This window comes from Dermacentor andersoni, chromosome 6, assembly GCF_023375885.2.
Source record: "Dermacentor andersoni chromosome 6, qqDerAnde1_hic_scaffold, whole genome shotgun sequence".
NCBI classification, from domain to species: Eukaryota; Metazoa; Arthropoda; class Arachnida; order Ixodida; family Ixodidae; genus Dermacentor; species Dermacentor andersoni.
Genome location: NC_092819.1, coordinates 33,124,752 through 33,142,747, shown reverse-complemented (window position 1 = coordinate 33,142,747; position 17,996 = coordinate 33,124,752). Strand labels below are relative to the sequence as shown.

Sequence of the window (17,996 nt, the reverse complement as noted above, 5' to 3'; positions counted from 1 at the left end):
AATGACACTTCTGGCACTCTTCAACTCTATCTGGGCTGCCGGATACCTCCCATCCTCATGGATGGGAGATATCCGGAAGCTATTGTTATTCCCGTCTTGAAGCTGGGTAAAGGCCCTTCCTTGGCGGCAAGTTATCGCCTGATAGCTCTTGCAAGTAAGCTATTTGAAAAAAATGATTAATCATAAACTGATACATTTCCTTGAACTGAACAAAATGCTTGATCCCTATCAGTGTGGCTTCAGAGAAGGGCGGTCCACGACTGATCACCTTGTGCTCATTGAAGGAAATATCCTTGATGCATTTGTACATAAACAGTTCTTCTTATCGATATTCCTCTATATGAAGAAGGTGTATGACACAACGTGGCGATACGGGATCTTGCGAGACTTGTCGGGAATGGGCATTCGTGGAAATATGTTAAACATACTAGAAAGCTATTTGTCCAAACGTACCTTCCGTGTGAAAATCGGCAATGTATTGTCGCGACCTTTAATACAAGAAACTGGTGTACCCCAAGGAGGTATGCTTAGCTGCTGCTTTATCGTGAAGATGAGCACGCTTCGGGCTTCATTACTGCCAGCCATTTTCTTATTCTATTTACGTGGATGACATACAAATAGGTTTCAAATCCTGCAACATTGCAGTGTGTGAGAGGCAGGTACAACAGGGCTTGAACAAAGTGTCCAAATGGGCAGATGAAAATGGATTTAAAGTGAACCCCAACAAAAGTTTTTGTGTGCTTTTCACATGAAATAAAGGGCTCATTACAGATCCCAATATTGAAATGTATGGTCAGCAAATCCCTGTGAACAAAAAGCACAAGTTCTTAAGCATCATACTTGACTCTAAACTAACCTAGATTCCACACATTAAGTATCTCAAGGTGAAATGCTTAAAAACAATGACCTTACTGAAAATTTTTTCCCACACAACATGGGGCAGCGATAGGAAGTGTTTAATTAATCTTTACAAGAGCCTGATTTGATCACGAGTGGACTATGGCACCATGATCTAGCATTCTGCCGCCCCAAACGCGCTAAAGATGCTAGATCTGGTCCACCATCTAGGGATCTGACTGGCCACTGACGCTTTCAGAATAAGTCCCATTGAAAGTTTGTATGTAGAATCAAATGAGTGGTCACTCCATCTGCAGAGAACATACATCAGCCAAACATACTGTATTTTCTGAAAGTTCACTCTAATCCTCAACATCTGTGTTTTAATACTGTTAATGATATGACATATGCTACACTCTTTTGTAAAAGTCCCTCTGTAAGACAGCCCTTTTCACTGCGTGTGAGGGAGCTTAGCGTTGAAATGGATGTCCCACTCCTCAAACATCGCTTAATACCTCTAGCTAAGCTGCTACCTCCTTGGGAGTGGCAGCTGATACAATGTGATATATCTTTCCTGCAAGTTACAAAGCATGCTACAGAGATCGAAATCCAAATGCATTTCCTGGAACTCCAGTACAAGCACTCCTGCATGGAGTTCTACACAGAGGCATCGAAGTCACTTGACGGGGTGTCCTATGCAGTCGTCGGTCCACAATTTTCTAGCACTAACGTACAGCATATCGCCAAACTGCGATTGTACGGTATGTTTCCCGGCTACTTGATCCAGTGCAAGCAAGGAAAGGCACGAGGCGCGCTTAATCGATAACCACAGCCGCGCGCCGCAGTAGCTCTCCCGCAATACTTGCCACCCGTGTCCCGTTGTGAAAACACCAGTACACGCTCTATTTACTGTTCCAGTACACTCAAACCCACTGATAACACAGCAACGTCAAGTTACACATGAAGCAAGGACAAATACTCATGCGTCCACCCACTCCTTGCAACATGCCAGAGAAAGTTTTACTGATCGCCAATGAGGAGGCCCATGCGCTGCAACTAAGCCAAGACGAAGTAATGTTGGCTTGATCGCCTATGGTGTGGAGAAAACACAGCCCTGTGTGTTGCTTAACAAGCATAATAAAACCTGCACACTGCGAATCGGAAGAACTGGGGTGCACCGGCATAGCTGAGAAGAAAATCTTCGAGCTCCCTCGAAGCAAGCCGGTTTCCCAGCCACCATACCGTAGCTCCTACTACCAGAGGTGGGCATGGAAAGAGATGGCTGATGAGTTGATACCATATAGATTAATCTGTAATAGTACTTCTGAGTACAGCAACCCCGTTCTCATGCGGAAGGAAGGATGGCGCATACAAGAGGGTGACCGACTACAGCCGCCTCCATAACCCCAACAGTTAAGGACACAGGACAGCCCATGAAGACGCAACCACATAGAGGCCCGTACATTGTTACAGAGGTGCTGTCTGCAGACACATACCGCATCTCAAACCTATGAATATCGAAGGGATCGACTTGGCCAGACTACGTTACAAATGACCATGCAAGCCAGATGAAACAATTTAAATTGGCGTCGGACAGCGAGTGCGGAAACGAGTCAGACTAATGAGACTCTCTCGGGACGAGATCACACAGGATAGTTGAGTGTAAGCAACGAACATGGTGCTGTCACCACCAGGTCCCATTTCTTTCAGAAACCGAGGTGCCTCAAAAACATTGAGGAGACAGTCCCGCAAGCGGCGGGCTGCATTCCTCCAGCCTCGCCGCCACCCCCGGTTCGACCCCCTTCGCTGACCGCAGGCATCTACCTTTGCCTCAAACCCCGCGTCTTATGACCCTGGCAGTTTACAGTAGCCTGTGTCGTATAGAGAGAGAAAAATTGTATTTGAAAGAGAAAGGTTGTGTGTCTGTTTGCTCCCCTAAAGTTTGCAAGGAGCCCTTTTTGCATGGGAGCCACTTGGGGCGAGTGTACGCCTGTGCCTTACTTTGCATCGCGTGTTTCTGGGCCACAGTGGCACATTTGCGGGCTACTGTCGACCAGAGCTAGTTTTTTTTAACCAAGTGCACAGTTATGTAAGTGAGTAACGAGAATTTTTACAATTGTTACAACCGATAATTGTTATAACCGGGTTGCATAAAAAAAGGAAATCAGAAAGGGGGATGACATAGTTGTTCCAAGAAAACTATAATGGCAGGGAGGCCAGTTCTGCTCCCCACCACCTTCCATCATCTGGCTTGTGATTGTGTTGACTCGTTTAACTGTTTAACTCCCCATCCTGCACGCTGCGATCGCGTGTTGCTAACGAGCCGCGGCTGTTGGCATTCAAGAATGGCACTGCTATAACAACTGAAAACAAGGGTCACAGGCAGCAAGTGACATACAAACTCTGCTGAGGCATTGCTTTGGTGGCCACAAAAAGTGCCTTTTAAAAAATATGGGAAGGTTGCCGCAGAAGCATCTCAGCTTGAGAAATCCAGAAGAAATGCTGGGATGAGATCGCCACGAGCTTCTCGCCATGTACTTCTCTCTGGCTTGCATGAGAAAACCGCATGTCTGTCAGCCTTGCTTGCTTTACACGAAGCTTGCCGACATCCTTTTCCAAGGCATCCAGATGCTCCATGTAGTGAAGCGGAAGGTCCCTCACAAAGACAAGCCCATGAGGGGCTGAATCATCTACAGGACATTCTGCGGGGACAATGTTGAGGCAGCCTGCCCTACCACGCAAGCGCTGCCATTGTGGCCGTCACTGTTGCTATCTGATGCAAGCACGTTCGTGATGATCGCCTCATTGGCTGGAGGCACAGTGCGCGTTCTTTTCACCGGCAACGTCATGCATTGCCGATGATCAGCGGGCGGATCAGCCATGTTACGTTTCGGTGGCGAGTTAAACAAGGCTGAGAAACTACGTGGCCAAGAACAACTTCAACGCCACGAACAAAGGCAAGCACGAGCAACTTAATCTGTTGGCTAATTGCGCAGAATGAGGGCCCAGTGAGCAATCTGGGAGCAGTGCTGGCAGCATTGCTAGCGCAGTTAGGGCAGTCCATTCATGCTCGGAGGGATGGGAGGGCGTCGGCAGGGATGCGCGCAAGGCTGTCGTGCATCTCTCAAGGAGAGAAGCGCGCAACGGCAGTTGGGGTGGCAGGCATATCACTTTTTCCTTCTTTTCAAGGATTTCGCTTTCCATTACCTTTTGGCATGGGCACCCAGCAGCCAGACTTCGTTATAGCCGATAATGCAGCATGAGGACATTGTAGCAAGCAAGCTATTTCTCCATAGAAAACATACAAAAGTTGACGGTGCAGCAGCTTTTCATTGTTATAACCGTTATATTCTTAAAACCGGCATCGTTATAAGTGGGTTCAACTGTACTAGCAAATCTCCACAGGGGTCGTTGCACACCGAATTCACAACTGTCGCCGCCAGCCCTATTGCAATAATTATGTTCACCTTACCTGTTTCCCAGTGCATGGGGTGTAGTGCTATTGGAAGCATACTGCATGCTTTTCATAGGCGCTATACACTGTTGTTCACTGTGAAGTGAGCATCATGTTTCGCGTTGGCAGCATCTTAGGCATCCTATTCCATCATTGCGCATCGGGGCGTCTTGTGCCATAACGATTCACGCTGAGTGGGCACGCCAAAACTTCCCGCCAAAATGCCCTGCTCGATAGAGCTGTTTACCCAGGCTGAATTTAAGGAGCATAAATGAAAGCTTGCTGAAGCTGCAGAATCGACACCGCATATCTTGGGCTGCTCAGGCCGCGCCAACTTGGCACACATCGGCAACTCGTGCTGTGACAATTCGCATTACGTAGATGTCAACTACAGTTGAGTCTGTCATATTTATTGGCAACTTCTGATAGTAAGTTTTCCCAGCTGGTACATTTTGTACTGACATTTTTTTTTTTCCGAAACTTATAAATGAGGTTCTACTGTATATAGTGCAACTTGTGGTATCCTGCTTCAGACCACCATCAATTGCACTTCACTGCTCGAAGAGGCAGGACATGTGTTGAATGAGCTGCTGAACATTACTTTGGAATGTAGTAAACACAGTTTAAATCATGCATCCAAGACATGACAGAGGTGCAATGTAATGTTAATGCATTTCTCTCATATATTTACCGCTAAATTGCCACTGCATTTTTTTGTCTCTGCAATCACATTGTCTTGTTATCGTGTGGGCATCAATGAACTCTTCAGTAAATTTTGGGACACTGCTGATGTCATACAAATGGTATTCGTTTCCTGCAGTGAATATACTGTGCGAGAGCTGATAGTGGCCCTTCTAAAGAAGTTCAAAGTAGCAGACAATCCCCGGAAGTTTGCGCTTTATGAAAGTCAAGTCGACGAAAGCACCGGTGAAGGTAAATCATTTTACAGCTTTTAACAAGTCTCTCATAGTTCTGGTTTTGTTTATGGTGAGAGGCAGTGCTGCTATGTCATAATGGTTGCAAATTTACCATTAAGCTAGTTTCTGCACCTTTAAACATTTTACAGACTAGTTCAACTCCTGTTATTAGAATTACTGTGTTGTCATGAGAGTGATTTGCTCATAAGTTGCACAGCTAGTGAGTTGCACATCAAGGCAGTAAAGCCTCGAGCCAGTAAATAGTGTCCTTGCTCTTTGTAACAAAAAATTTGTGACGTAAAACGTGACACAAAAGGTAACCTCTCCTTTTTTACTGTTTCAGTCAAACTTAGGAAACTTCAGGATACAGATAAACCTCTCTGGCTTGCATTGGACTGGAATAGTCGGTCTAGGCAGTTTGTTCTTCAGGAAAATGACAATAGTGATATAGAGGTAAGCATATGTGCTTATTTCTTCTTCTTTAACCTGATAAAACAGTCTGTGGTAACAGTGAAACCCTTGCAAGGAAGGCAGCAACACCAAAGCTGACTTGGCAGCGACGTGTATAGTTGAATGTCATTATAATGAATGGATAAGTTAATCTAGAAATTGAAAAAAAAAATTATCTGCCAATGTTAGCAAGTGTGCTATAATTAATATTGGATATATAGAGGCTATTTTCATGTTGTATGCGACTGCATTATACTATGACACTGCTTATGAGTTAGTTTGAATAAATAAAGTGATGTGAGCAATATGAGATGTAAGTTTTAGTTCTTCTTGCCTAGACAGGAATTCGTTGCATCTAGCTAGCAAGAAAAATTGGCAGTCTCAACCGAAGGCCAAAGTACTGACTTGGATAGCAAGGTTTAGCATTGTGCTTGAACTGCTCGGACGACAGCCAAACTATATACGGGTGTGACTATGCGGATGTGACATATGCGAGCGCACCAACATTTCTGGAATCCTTAAAAGCTTTTACACACCCTGTAGGGCCTGTAATGACATTGCACAGGAACCAATATGCTGCCTGCAAAGAGCCGTGCCCATAAGATTACATCACTTTCACGTTTAAGCACTGATATTGTTTTGCAATTTTAATATTTAGTAGTCTGAGAAGATTCAACGTAAAAGGTATGCACTGTGAGTATTATGCTTCATGACATTTGTTTGTGTGCTGCCATTCTCAAAATTCTGAAGAATAATTTAGTCATGAATGTAAGACCTGGTATGAGCAACCTCAGTAATTGCTATTGCAATAAAAACCTTGTGTGTGGCTGATTTGGAGCAATTCTGCAGAAGGCATGAAGCTTCATTGTTTGGAAGAATTACACCGACACAGTAAAACTTTAACAGTTACGTAGCCATCTGCTTTGTTCATTGAACGTAATTCTCACTCAAACTTCAGGTGCAATTGACAACACTGTTAGGCACCACTTTTCAATAGTTACCGAAGAGTTCAGCCTTCATGTCTCACATGGTGCTGTATGTGCTGAAGTTATGTTCAGCATACAAAGGATTGCTTTAACGGCATAAAATGCACCATAAAAATATCTTGTAGCAAAAGGCAAACATTTTTGTGGCACCTTTACTTTTTGTTTAGTGCATTAATATGTTTAGAGAATTCTACATAATCTTGATAATCCTATGTTATTGCTGTCTTAGATGCCAGTCAAGTGTTGTCATGCCATTAACTGCCTTGTTAATGTTTATGTCAATTTAATGTGTCATGTCTGAGCCAAGATGTAACCCACGAGCAAACACGATCATCTCAAATCTATGCTCATAGCTGCTGTTCGCTGTAAAGGTGTTGTGGGGCCCCTCTAATAGTGATGCACTGCCGCACATAATTTCAGTAGTGGTTGAATGCGTGCAGTGCCATACCTTTCTGGACTAATGATCCTGCATAAAATTTCTGCCATTACAAACGTATGGCTGCATTGCATTAAAAGGAATGGGCACCGTGGCTTTGTTTCCACATGACGATGACATTCATGACATGACACAGGTCTGCTGTATCATGGCAAATTAGTTCTGCAGAAATCTGCTAGGTGAAAGTTTTATGAAAAGGAAAAATTGTCATCCGCCTGACTTTGGAACGAAGTTACAAAGAAAACCTGTGTGGGTTTCTCAGAAAAAAAGCTTTGCAGTTGAAGAAAAATTTCTCATAGTCAGGGGATAGAACCCAGGACCAGTGCCTTTTCAAGGCGGTCATTCTATTATGTGGGCTAACCAGGAGGCTAGCAGACTGCAGGGACAGTGAATTTGCAGTCCTGGTATTATGGGTTTTCTTTAGCTTGTAGCTTGTATGGGTTCCCTTTGTAGTTTCATGCTACTGTTGTGTGAAAAGGAATTTTTCCCTTTCATGCTGTGTTGCATACAAGCATGTAGTTTGATGTCGAAAATATAAGCTGCCTTACAGAGTCTCGTGAACTGACCATGCAAATCACGTGGAAAGTGGCTGCTATGTACGATCCACAACACAGCTTTTGGCAGAGTATCTTGGAAATAATTGCCAGTGCTGTGTTCCCATAAAAATCAATATGTATTTTTGATTTCATATTGTGCAATGTTACTTTTGGTGGTTGAAAAAGAAGTGGGCTGAATAAAAAAGCTCCAATGGCAACTTCTGCCATTCACTTTCACTTAAATTTTGCCATGTACGATTTGATGGTGCAATGTGATCTTTCAATTTACCTTATTGACTGATTCAAGCATTTGTTTCACCTTCTGTAAACTTGAAGTGGGAAGACTTTGCAATACCGGAGCTGCAGAACTTTCTGAAGATCCTGGAGCTCGAAGAGGAAGAGTACCTGACCCAGCTGAAGCTGAAGTATGACCTCGTGCGCTCCAAAATTCAAGAGGCAATGGACTCATTTCCAAAGCCTGGAACTGAAGTTCTTGACACCCAAGGTTCTGAGGCCCACGGGCCTGAGTACACAGAAAACACTCCAAGCTCTTGATTTTGGCATTTGAGCTAGAATGTTAAAGATACCAGTGCACTTTTCATGCATGCAGTAGGCCCCCTGTAAGTTGTACTATTGTTAACAGATATGTGAATGGTACAATCCAGCCATCACTAGCACCAAATCAGAAGGTGATGGTTGGCACTTGTGTGTTCAAATTGGAGTTCACCATGCAGTGCTCCATGCTTTGCAAGCAAGAACTACGGGCATCATTATTTGGCATCTGTGAGACCAAGTCCTGGATGTTTTTTTTTGTGTGCATTCAGCATTTTATTTTTCCATCACAGTAGTACCTGCATTTGCATACGGTTTGCTTCCTTTTGCTTGAGATGGCTTCTTTCATGATGGACTGAAGCAAAAGGACTTCAGACCTCTCACATGCAATACTGATGTGCCTAGGGCATTGACAGGCCTTTCTGCTCTTTCTTCTTTTGTGTGTGTGTACGTGTGAAAGCAGTAGGTAATGTTGACATAATCTGCACGTACAGTTGAAAATCCATTAGCTGTTTACTCTTCATTTATGTCTTCTTCATTTGCAATGGATTTGGATGGCTGATATATGAAGAGTATTGTACTGCAGGTAGTGAAAAAGTGAGTGATGCCTTCTTCTTCTTTACTTTATTTTCTCTTTTCTTTTACTGACATATTGTCTTTAGCTCCCACATGTATGTAGAGTACTAAAAAACTTGCATATTATGTATTAACCCGAGTAATAATACAGTAGGTAGTTTTGGGGCTATGATAAGGAGAAGCTTGTACTATGCATATAGGAGAAACAGAATACACTGCTTTTTTGGCCTTATAAGGCCTAGAAAACATGTAAACCACTGAACACTATTCCACCCAACTGCAATACAGGAAGTTAACCTTATGTATCATTTTCATCTCATTTGTGTAATGCAATAATTGTTGCACACAACTTTCTTTTCTTTACATCTATAGGAGCTTTAATAGAAGGATCACAAATATGGTCTTGTGAAGTCAGAGAGAAATGTTATGTAGCTGAAATCGTAATCAAACAGTCTCAGCTAATCAGAACACGGTTTTGTGTATCCCACACGCTTAATTTAATCACCTGTGACAGTCAACTTAAAATGTCTTGCTCACTTTTGCATTACTTTTAGTACATCTCCTCCATATATGCTCCATGCATAGTCGTTGATATTCTTTTCGTTGTGATGAGCACTGTTCTCTCACTCACTGAAGTTTCTAAAGTCGAATAGATACCGAAAAAAATCTTAAGGTATTTTACAACATTATTGTAGAACATTGGAGTAAAATTTTCATGCTGTATGTGCTACTTTGTGCCACAAAGCAGCCTGAGTGCTGTTGAAACAGAACTTCCCAAACTTCATATAAAAATATGCTGCTATTAACCATTGCCTTACACAAATTGGAAAATTAATTTGGCACCCTCCACTACAGCATCTCTCGTGAATATTCAAGAGGTTAAACCCCACAATTTAATTTTCTTTCAATGTAATTTGGATGCAGCGCTGTGAACAGCACAAATTTCACTCAATAATTGACGCACTGCATGGTAGTAACCCCAGTGCAATCTAGGTATCATTACTGGAACCATTCATAGCATTTCTTTTTCAACAGTGCTCTTTGCTCTGCAAGATATTGGTGATTTGGCAGTCTCTCTGGAAATATATGAGCAATAGCAAGTGTTATTTTCCTGATCATATAATCCTCTCCATGTGGACCGCCTCTGTCCTGCAGTGTTAGGCATGTCTGATGCAGAAAAGGTGCAGGTGCTACAGGCCGTGGTGCGCTGAGCTGCACCCACTCGCTGCAAGGTTCAAGGGTTCACTGCGCTGTGGTTACTGCAGCTTACCATGCACCCTCATGCAGTCGAGGACGGGGTCGCAGTGGGCACCGCTGTATCTTGTACAATCGATGGCCTAGGTGCAGTGCACCGTGCATGAATAAGTGCAGAGAAACCTGGTTGATTTGAATAGACCTGTTATAAGTATTGTTGCCCACTGTCGCCAACCGCTACCAGCAGGTTGCCAGCTGTGTTTATTTATCATCCTTAAATCTCGAGGTTTGGCAATACATTTGGGGAGAAGGAATAAGTAAAAGCAAGTAAGCTTTGCAGTTTGTAGGACACTCATATAACAATGCTCGCCTTCACAAGTTTCCAAGGTCGTAGTTACCGTGCTGAACGTTGCAGTTTCAGCAAAAGCAAAAAGGTGTGTCTTAGAATGGTGTGCAATATTTTGCTGGGCTAATATACCTATCACAGTCCTCTCATGAGCCTTTTTAGAATATGATCAGCCATTTTGTGGCAGCGAAAAATTGCCCCTATCAACAGATCGATGCGTCCAGCAACTGAAGTAATTTCAACAAACACGACGGCAGGCATCAACAGCAGGCTATAGTCGGTGCCAAAATTAGAATACAGTGATAAATACACCTCTTTCGAAATTGAAGTTAACTTATATAGGTGTGCAAACTAGTCACATTTTCTAGTTTTTATGATGTTACCGTGGAGGCGAACTTTCAACATCAGTGTCTCTTGGGACCTATGTTTTGGTGCCTGGAGGCGCAGGGTGCAGATGTAGTGCAGTTTTCTGGGAGTACTGAATTCTGAAGTTGTCGCCAAGCTTGGTAATGCCACAGTGCTCTTTCTTGCAAACATGCAGGAGGTCTCCAGCTTCTCATTGGTAGTGTCAGTTCTTGTCTTCTGATTTTATTATTGCAATCTTGAGAGGACCAACAACTTACCAAATGCCTTAAAGTATAGTGGAGGAAATTAAGGAAGGATGTGCATTTGCATTGGCTTAAATCCAGCGCAACTTACGAAGGCAAACCAAAAATGGTTTCAAATTGAAGAAGGCTGCATAGAACTGAGAAAATACCTAATAGAAGAGTAGGCACTAGCACTGCATGTCCACGTACCTTTCTGAATGCCTTATCTAGGTTAGGTGCATCACAGCTTGGTCCATGAAGCTTTCTTCAATGTTTTCATTATTGCTAGCACCCATTTAAACACATTTCCTGTCATTAATGACCTTACATTGACATGGGGGCACTTACATCATGTAACAGGTGTGCGGCCTCTGAGCGATCTGGCAATGTGTCTTAGATGGTTTCTGTGCTCATCCAGTTGGAGGTTTCAATTGCTTTTCATTCCTATCAGTGTGTTCAGCATTCTGCCAATACAAATACAAAAGAAAACTTTGCATGCCGAACATAATGCCTCTTACTGCACCTTCAGCATAATTGCTATGTGTGATTAGATTGCTTTGGCTATATGCTTTCTGTTGCTGGGAAAAAGAAATATGGGTTAATTTTTATTTGTCAGCTGTTAAGTGTTTAGTGGGCTGTGGTTCCACTGTGAAATCTACTGTTATGGGCATTGCTGTCCATGTGCAGCATTGTGGTGTAGCTTATTTACTATCAGCACAAATTCAAACATGCCCAAGCCAGAAACGAATAGATGGTGTTGTTTAATTTCCAGGTTTACCAGCATCTGTAGACGTGGAACTATCTGTTCCTGCCAATTTCATGAAGGCAGTTTATGGCAAAAGCCAAAATATGAGCAAGTAAGATCCCTCTGATACCTTTTAATATATATATGCAGTTTAGACAACCAACATATTGGGTTAGGCTTAGAAGCAGAGGCACAGCTGGTGCATATGTGTACAGTTGGCATCAAGAGTTTATGGACCATGGGACCTGAGAAAAAACTACAAATTTCTGAGGGGCTTGTGACCTTAGCCAATAAAACAATGCAGTGCTAAATTGTTTGCATACAGTACAGTTGGGAAATCCGAATACCAGGCTGCGCGATCAGACTCAGAAATATTAAGGTCTTTCTCAGATCCTGTGGTCTGCCAACTTTTGACACCAACTGCAAAGAAAGGATGGCACAAACCATTTTCTAGCTCATAACTGCTGTTGCTGTAAGAACTAGGCGACCTTGTTGCTAATTGTTTGTTTGTACTGCTGGGCACACGCTGCATCAAAAATTTAGCCCTTACTTTGTCTTGAGTGTGGCACATAACAGCTGAGTGAATGAATATACATGCTTTTTTGTATAGGAGAGGAGTGGCGCATGTTGCTAGCACCAAGTCAGCATGAGGTACTGAAGGAGAATTTGTGATAAAAGAAGTTAACGTACCAGTTCAAAATTTTCTAGAATTTATATTTCCACGGAAATTACACAAGAGACGGATGTCCTATGGTTATTGCTCGAGGACTCTTCGATGAGGTGTCATTACATCATCAAATGTGGTATTTGGGGCAAACTGATGTCCTTTGAAGAAAAAAAAAGTGTTAAAGTGAATTCTTTGTTAAGATGAACCATTCAGACATCTTTGTATAGCTTTCCTTATATTCAGTGCACTTCACCTAAATTGAACTTCTGGAATGAGTAACAGATTATTAGAGGTTCCTTCATGTCCACTTCAAGAGGGTCTACTGGATAAATTAGGTGCTTGAAGCATTCTTACTTGTCTCCAGTGGGGATATGAAATTCAACATACATAAGATTATTATTCTCTTGCTGCAGATTCTTCACTATGTCATTTAATGCTCAGCACTGTACCATCCCTGTAGACTGGACATTCACCAACTTATTTTTATGAAAGGTTCGCTATGTTTGGGGTGCTAGCATTAGCAGCGCTTCATCTTTCTATAGTCGTAGAAGACTTGTGAGAGAGTTTTAATGCTTTACTAATGCATTACCATTAGCATTACCATCTCTGCTACATGTTGGCTTTGTTCATGCTACCTAAACTGCACCAGCTGCATGCGTAGTGCGGGTTAACTGAGGCGTGCAAAGCTGGCAGGTGACCAAAGCAGCATTGGCAACAATAGGAATGGTAGCGCATGCTAAAACTCCCTTTTGGTATCGTATTGATGCCCAAATGTTGCTATAGCACCTGTAAAAAATATTGCTTCATTCTTTGACTTGTTTAGTACCTACAGCAGCCAGTTTAGAGACATTACATCACTATGTCTCTGCTGCATTATGTTGAGTGATGTTTCATATAGCAGAACATTTTTAACTTGGCAATCAGGTTCTCTGATTTGCATTGAAAAGATTTGTTTATTTGGTACTGGAGCATGTTGCTGGGCCATAGCGTGGTAGTTGTGCTGAGCTGTATCCTGAAACGGAGTTGTATACCTGATGCTGACTACTGGATCTAATATTCTGGGCTGTTCTGTGGAGAATTCACTTTCAGCAATACCTATGCCTTTTGCGTAACATATGCTGTATTCCATTATTGGAATATGTCCTGATAGGGGGTTGCTGACCTAGTAGTGATCCCTGGAACTGATTACTGGGCTGTATTCTGCAACAATTGCATTCAGCAATACTTTTAACTTCGCATAACATGAAATCTGGCATGACTCGCCATAGGTCAAGCTGTTCTTGACACAGTGACATTTCTCTTTCTTATTCTATCAATCTGTCTGTGAACCTTAGAGGGTTGGGATGATAAATCAATACTGACACTTGCCTGGTCTGGAAATTATTCTATTGCATATTCCCCTTCTACTTTTTCCAAATTCCCACTAGAGGGAAATGTGGTGCTAGTTCTTGCAGAGTTTTCCAGGGAGAGGTTTCATCTTGCATGGGAATAATGGCAAGTGCAGTTGTTGGACGCAGCTTGAATGCATAGTAACTGCAGCTTCGTAGTAACCTGTTCTGGTGACAAAACGATGATGACATATGGAAAAAATTTTGTGCCTGCTATGACGAATTTATCGCTATAAGTGTAGGGTACAGCATAAGGCACTGTGTACTTCATAGTTTTGAGATCTTTTGCTTGTCAAAGCTACTTTCTTCCACTAAGGGTTTAGCCAGTGGTGGTGAGTATTGATGACAGTACCGCCATGCCAGTGTGAGACTGTTGTGTGAAGCAGTTTGTGAAGTCAAGAAAAAAACTTTACAGCACTATATAGCTGTCAAGTGACAAAGCAGCACCAAAACTACCAAGCTGCAACAATGTGGGAAGCATATAGTTCAGAAGGGAGCATGTCATCAGGCCAGAAGATTGAATCTTTGGAATGAGCTATTCACAAGTCTACAGATTGCTAAAGTGACTCATGTGCTATCATGGGGAAAGGAAGCCCAAGCAGGAAAATCCAAGTTACAACAATAAAATTAGGTGAGTCGTGCTTGAGAGAGGGGACATATTAGGGTGCTCCATGAAAACATTGACATGCAATAAATTGTTCTGAAACAGAAGACAACATTGCCATTATATAAAATTTTGTTAATGAAATTACCACATAGATTTTGTGAGTCTTTCAGTTTTCAGTCTTTCAAAAGTTCTGTTTGCATATCATCATTCCTGTAATGTTGGAGTGATTGCAGTGCCATACATCTCTGTTAGGTTCTTACGGAACTCGGTGCCCGAAAGTAACCACCTGAGAATGGTTCTAGTCTTTAAATGGGTCGGGTACCACTTTCTGATGTCAGTAAGCGAAAACATGCGATACTGTAATGGCCTCACTGCTCAAAACCAAGATACTGTCTGCTTAATATTTATTGTATAGACTCTAATGACTCAAGTGCCATTGCCACACATAAATGTGAAGTTTTGTGGCAAGCTTGGGGTGCACTTACTAAATGTTCCCTGTAGACTGGTGTGTCGCAATGACACTAGGCTGTTTTGCTGCTTTAGACAAACTGCAAGAGAATTTTGGTTGTGGGTATTGTGTGATTGGATGTTGTGAAGGAATAAGGTAGACTATATATTGCTGCTGGCATTGAGATGTAGCTAAATGTCATCAAGATTTTGGTGCACTATTCTAAAACCTGCGTTCTTTATGCTGTTTGACATAGCATCTGCTCACTTGCAATTGTTGACATTTAACATTCTTTTCCACCATAGTCGACTTTCATTCATTTGACGTCGCACAGGATCGGTTTTCATTAATTTCCAGCACGTTCAACTGTGTAGAAAGCTGAGTGTGCTTTCCTAAGGTGAATAAGAAGTGCTTTATTGCTAACTTTGTACACTGAGTGGCATATAACTTTCAAACAGGTCAGTAGTTATCATTGGAGATGTATCACTGAGGATATATTCTTGGCCAACCACTTTTTGGGATACTGCCATCTTTGCAGGATGCGACGTACATTGCAATGCCTTGTCGAAGCAGTGGGCGTCCTGTCTGTCAGCTTATTCCAAAGAGTGCACGCTCAGTTACGCTCTTTAAAAAGATTTACGCCCTTTTGGGCTTATCTTGTCCCACAACAATAATGTCATCTGTCTTGTCCACATTTCCTTTATTTAATGCTAGGAGCCCAGTACTTCGAAGTCACGAAGGCATGTGCGTTATCAGCATGACATAGCATTCTCAACAGGAGAGTAGTGAGTACAGTGTTTTCAAGAAAGGAAACACAAGCAAGGCAGAGGACAATTATTGTTGCGGGACAAATATACACCCCAAAAGGTGCAACTTTTTTAAGAGCGTGTGTCTGTTAAAGTGATTGACCAAGAAAGGTATTGACTGAGGTTTATGGCAAAACACTCAAACCACCATCAACATGAGTACCGTCATACATGTAATTTGCTTTCACAGCTCTGTACAATGTTGTTAATGTAGGAAACCTGCTTTAATGGTAACCCATCGAAATTAACTGGTTTTGCAATGTTGGCACTTGCATAAATGTAGAAATGTGCAAAGCGTGAAAGTGTGATTTTCGTCAGCTTCATACTAGGGCTTTTCTTTTTTTTGATGAAAGCTACAAATCTGACAATAGGTATTGCGGACCGCTGGCCAAGCACTTCCAAAGTGCAACTAGTGCTGCATGCCACATATTTTCTTCCCCCCATTTTTTTTACAGTTAGAGAGTGCTACATATGTTTTTCAGTGCACATTAGTCTGCCAAGACCATTTACACAGCACATCACTTGCAAACATGGATACTGGCCACTGTGAGAAAGTTTTTCCAATTAATAAGCTTTGTTTAATGCATATTTTGAACGTGGTTTGGATAATACAAACCAATTTGACCTGCCCTGCTGTGGTCAAATTAATGAAAGTTGACCAACATTTCTGCCTCATGTTGTTGCTAGCATTACATGGTTTTTATACCTCTGCTTTCTTATTCATTTATTTATCATGATATGCCATGTGATGGCTGTGTATAGGGAACGTGTTATTGTTGAATATAGAGTGAAATTGCTTGGGAGAAAGTTTAATTTGAAGCCAGCTCCAATCTTAGTGCACATATACATGAGGAAAGCTGAAATGTTCGCTTTATGTAGTTCCTGGAGTGATATAAATGAAACTGGATATATTTAACAGAAACATAATTCCAGTGAATACGATTCACTTTCCTTACTTTTTATTAAATATGATTGCACATGCACACACTGAGGAATAGTGATATCTAGTTTTATATATTTTTTTATTTTTATTTATTTTTAAATTTTTTTGTAATATACCTTACGAGGCACATGGGGCATTGAGTAAGGGGGGCATAGAATCAAGTAAGCACATACAATCTAGTAACAATATGAAGGTAAAGAAAAAAAAAACACCAGCCAAGTGCACAGCCTAAAAGTTAGAGAAACATATTGCCTACATACAGCTGCGTACAAGTACAATAAAAAGGAACTCTATAAGTTTATAACAAACGTATTGCAGTGCAAGAAGAAAGTAGGAAAAATAAAACCAAGCAGTGTGTATGATAGCAATGGTTAACAAGGGTTAAGTGAGTTGAGTGAGTGCCTGAATTTTTCACGGTCAGTTTCTGCATCTATATGTTATCAGGGAGGCTGTTCCAGAGACAAATGTCGTGTGGTTATAGCATGCAGTTCTGTTATATAGTGTACTTTATTGTGTATCTTTTTTCATTTCCTATATTATTGCCAATTTTCATTTAAAAAAAAAACGTCGGGAATAAAGTAAAATGTCTGCTTACAAGATTCACTACAATATCAGTCTTTCCACAAAATGCAACAGCAGTTGCTGATGAGAGCATTTCAGCTTTTCAGATGTGTGTTGCTGGTTGTGAGCTAAAGCCTTTTCTTAAATGAAATTTGCAAACGGACTTGGAAGTCCTTTGTACACACTGCTCTGTGGATTTGTTGAAAGTTCACTTCTTGGTTTGATCGATAGTTGGCTTCCTGGGCATGTGCTGGGTATTCATTTCTTTGTTCTCCCTTTTTTTTCTGTTCTAGTCAGGTTGCTGCATTCTATATTTACCATTTCATGACTGCTGTTCATGTGTGATGTTGCCCACGAAGTTGTTTTATCCCAGTGATGTGCGGTTGTATTGATCATTTGTCTACCCTGAAGGTGGTGTATATGAAATGCTGTTACTGTTAACTAGTGTGCTTTGTGTGTCACAGGCACTGTGCCAGGACACTGCTAGCCTGTACCAGTTGTTTTTGTGATGCAAAATTGACCTGTGTTAATGGGATTATTGTGTAGGATGTTTCTTGCGTGACACTGACATTTACTTCCTTGGAGGAGTAAAATTTGTCACGTGACAGAATACTAGAAAAGTTTATTGTTATGTGACCCTTCAGTTGCTATTCTGAAAGGGACAAGAAAATAAAGCAACCCCCCCCCCCCCCCGCCTTTTCTTTAGTTGGGATATATTTATAGAACAAAGCAATAAACATAAAATCTCTGCGTGTGGCTGTCATGTGTTACTAGTAGCCGGAGTGTTATTGTAAGACCAAGTTGGTTGAAACTGCAGGTAAGATTTTTACGTTGTGTGTGTGTGTGCACACACACACATATATATATATATATATATATATATATCCTACCCGCTTAATTGCCTAAATGCACGGGCACAAACAAAATAGAAGTGCTTGATTGATCGATTTTTTTCAGCCT

At 41.7% G+C, this 17,996-nt stretch overlaps 1 protein-coding gene across 2 annotated transcripts in view; it reads left to right on the top strand.

Annotated features, from left to right (window-relative positions):
* Window positions 1–17,788, top strand: part of LOC126521807 (ras association domain-containing protein 1-like) — a 34,227-nt gene extending 16,439 nt beyond the window's left edge. For both annotated transcript variants that reach the window (XM_050170505.3, XM_050170504.3), the window contains exons 7-9: window positions 5,112–5,224; window positions 5,552–5,661; window positions 7,953–17,788. In XM_050170505.3, coding sequence (XP_050026462.1) covers window positions 5,112–5,224; window positions 5,552–5,661; window positions 7,953–8,171 — 442 coding nt within the window. In that variant the 3' untranslated portion in view covers window positions 8,172–17,788. The remainder of the gene's footprint in view (window positions 1–5,111; window positions 5,225–5,551; window positions 5,662–7,952) is intronic.
* The last annotated feature ends 208 nt before the right edge of the window (window positions 17,789–17,996 follow it).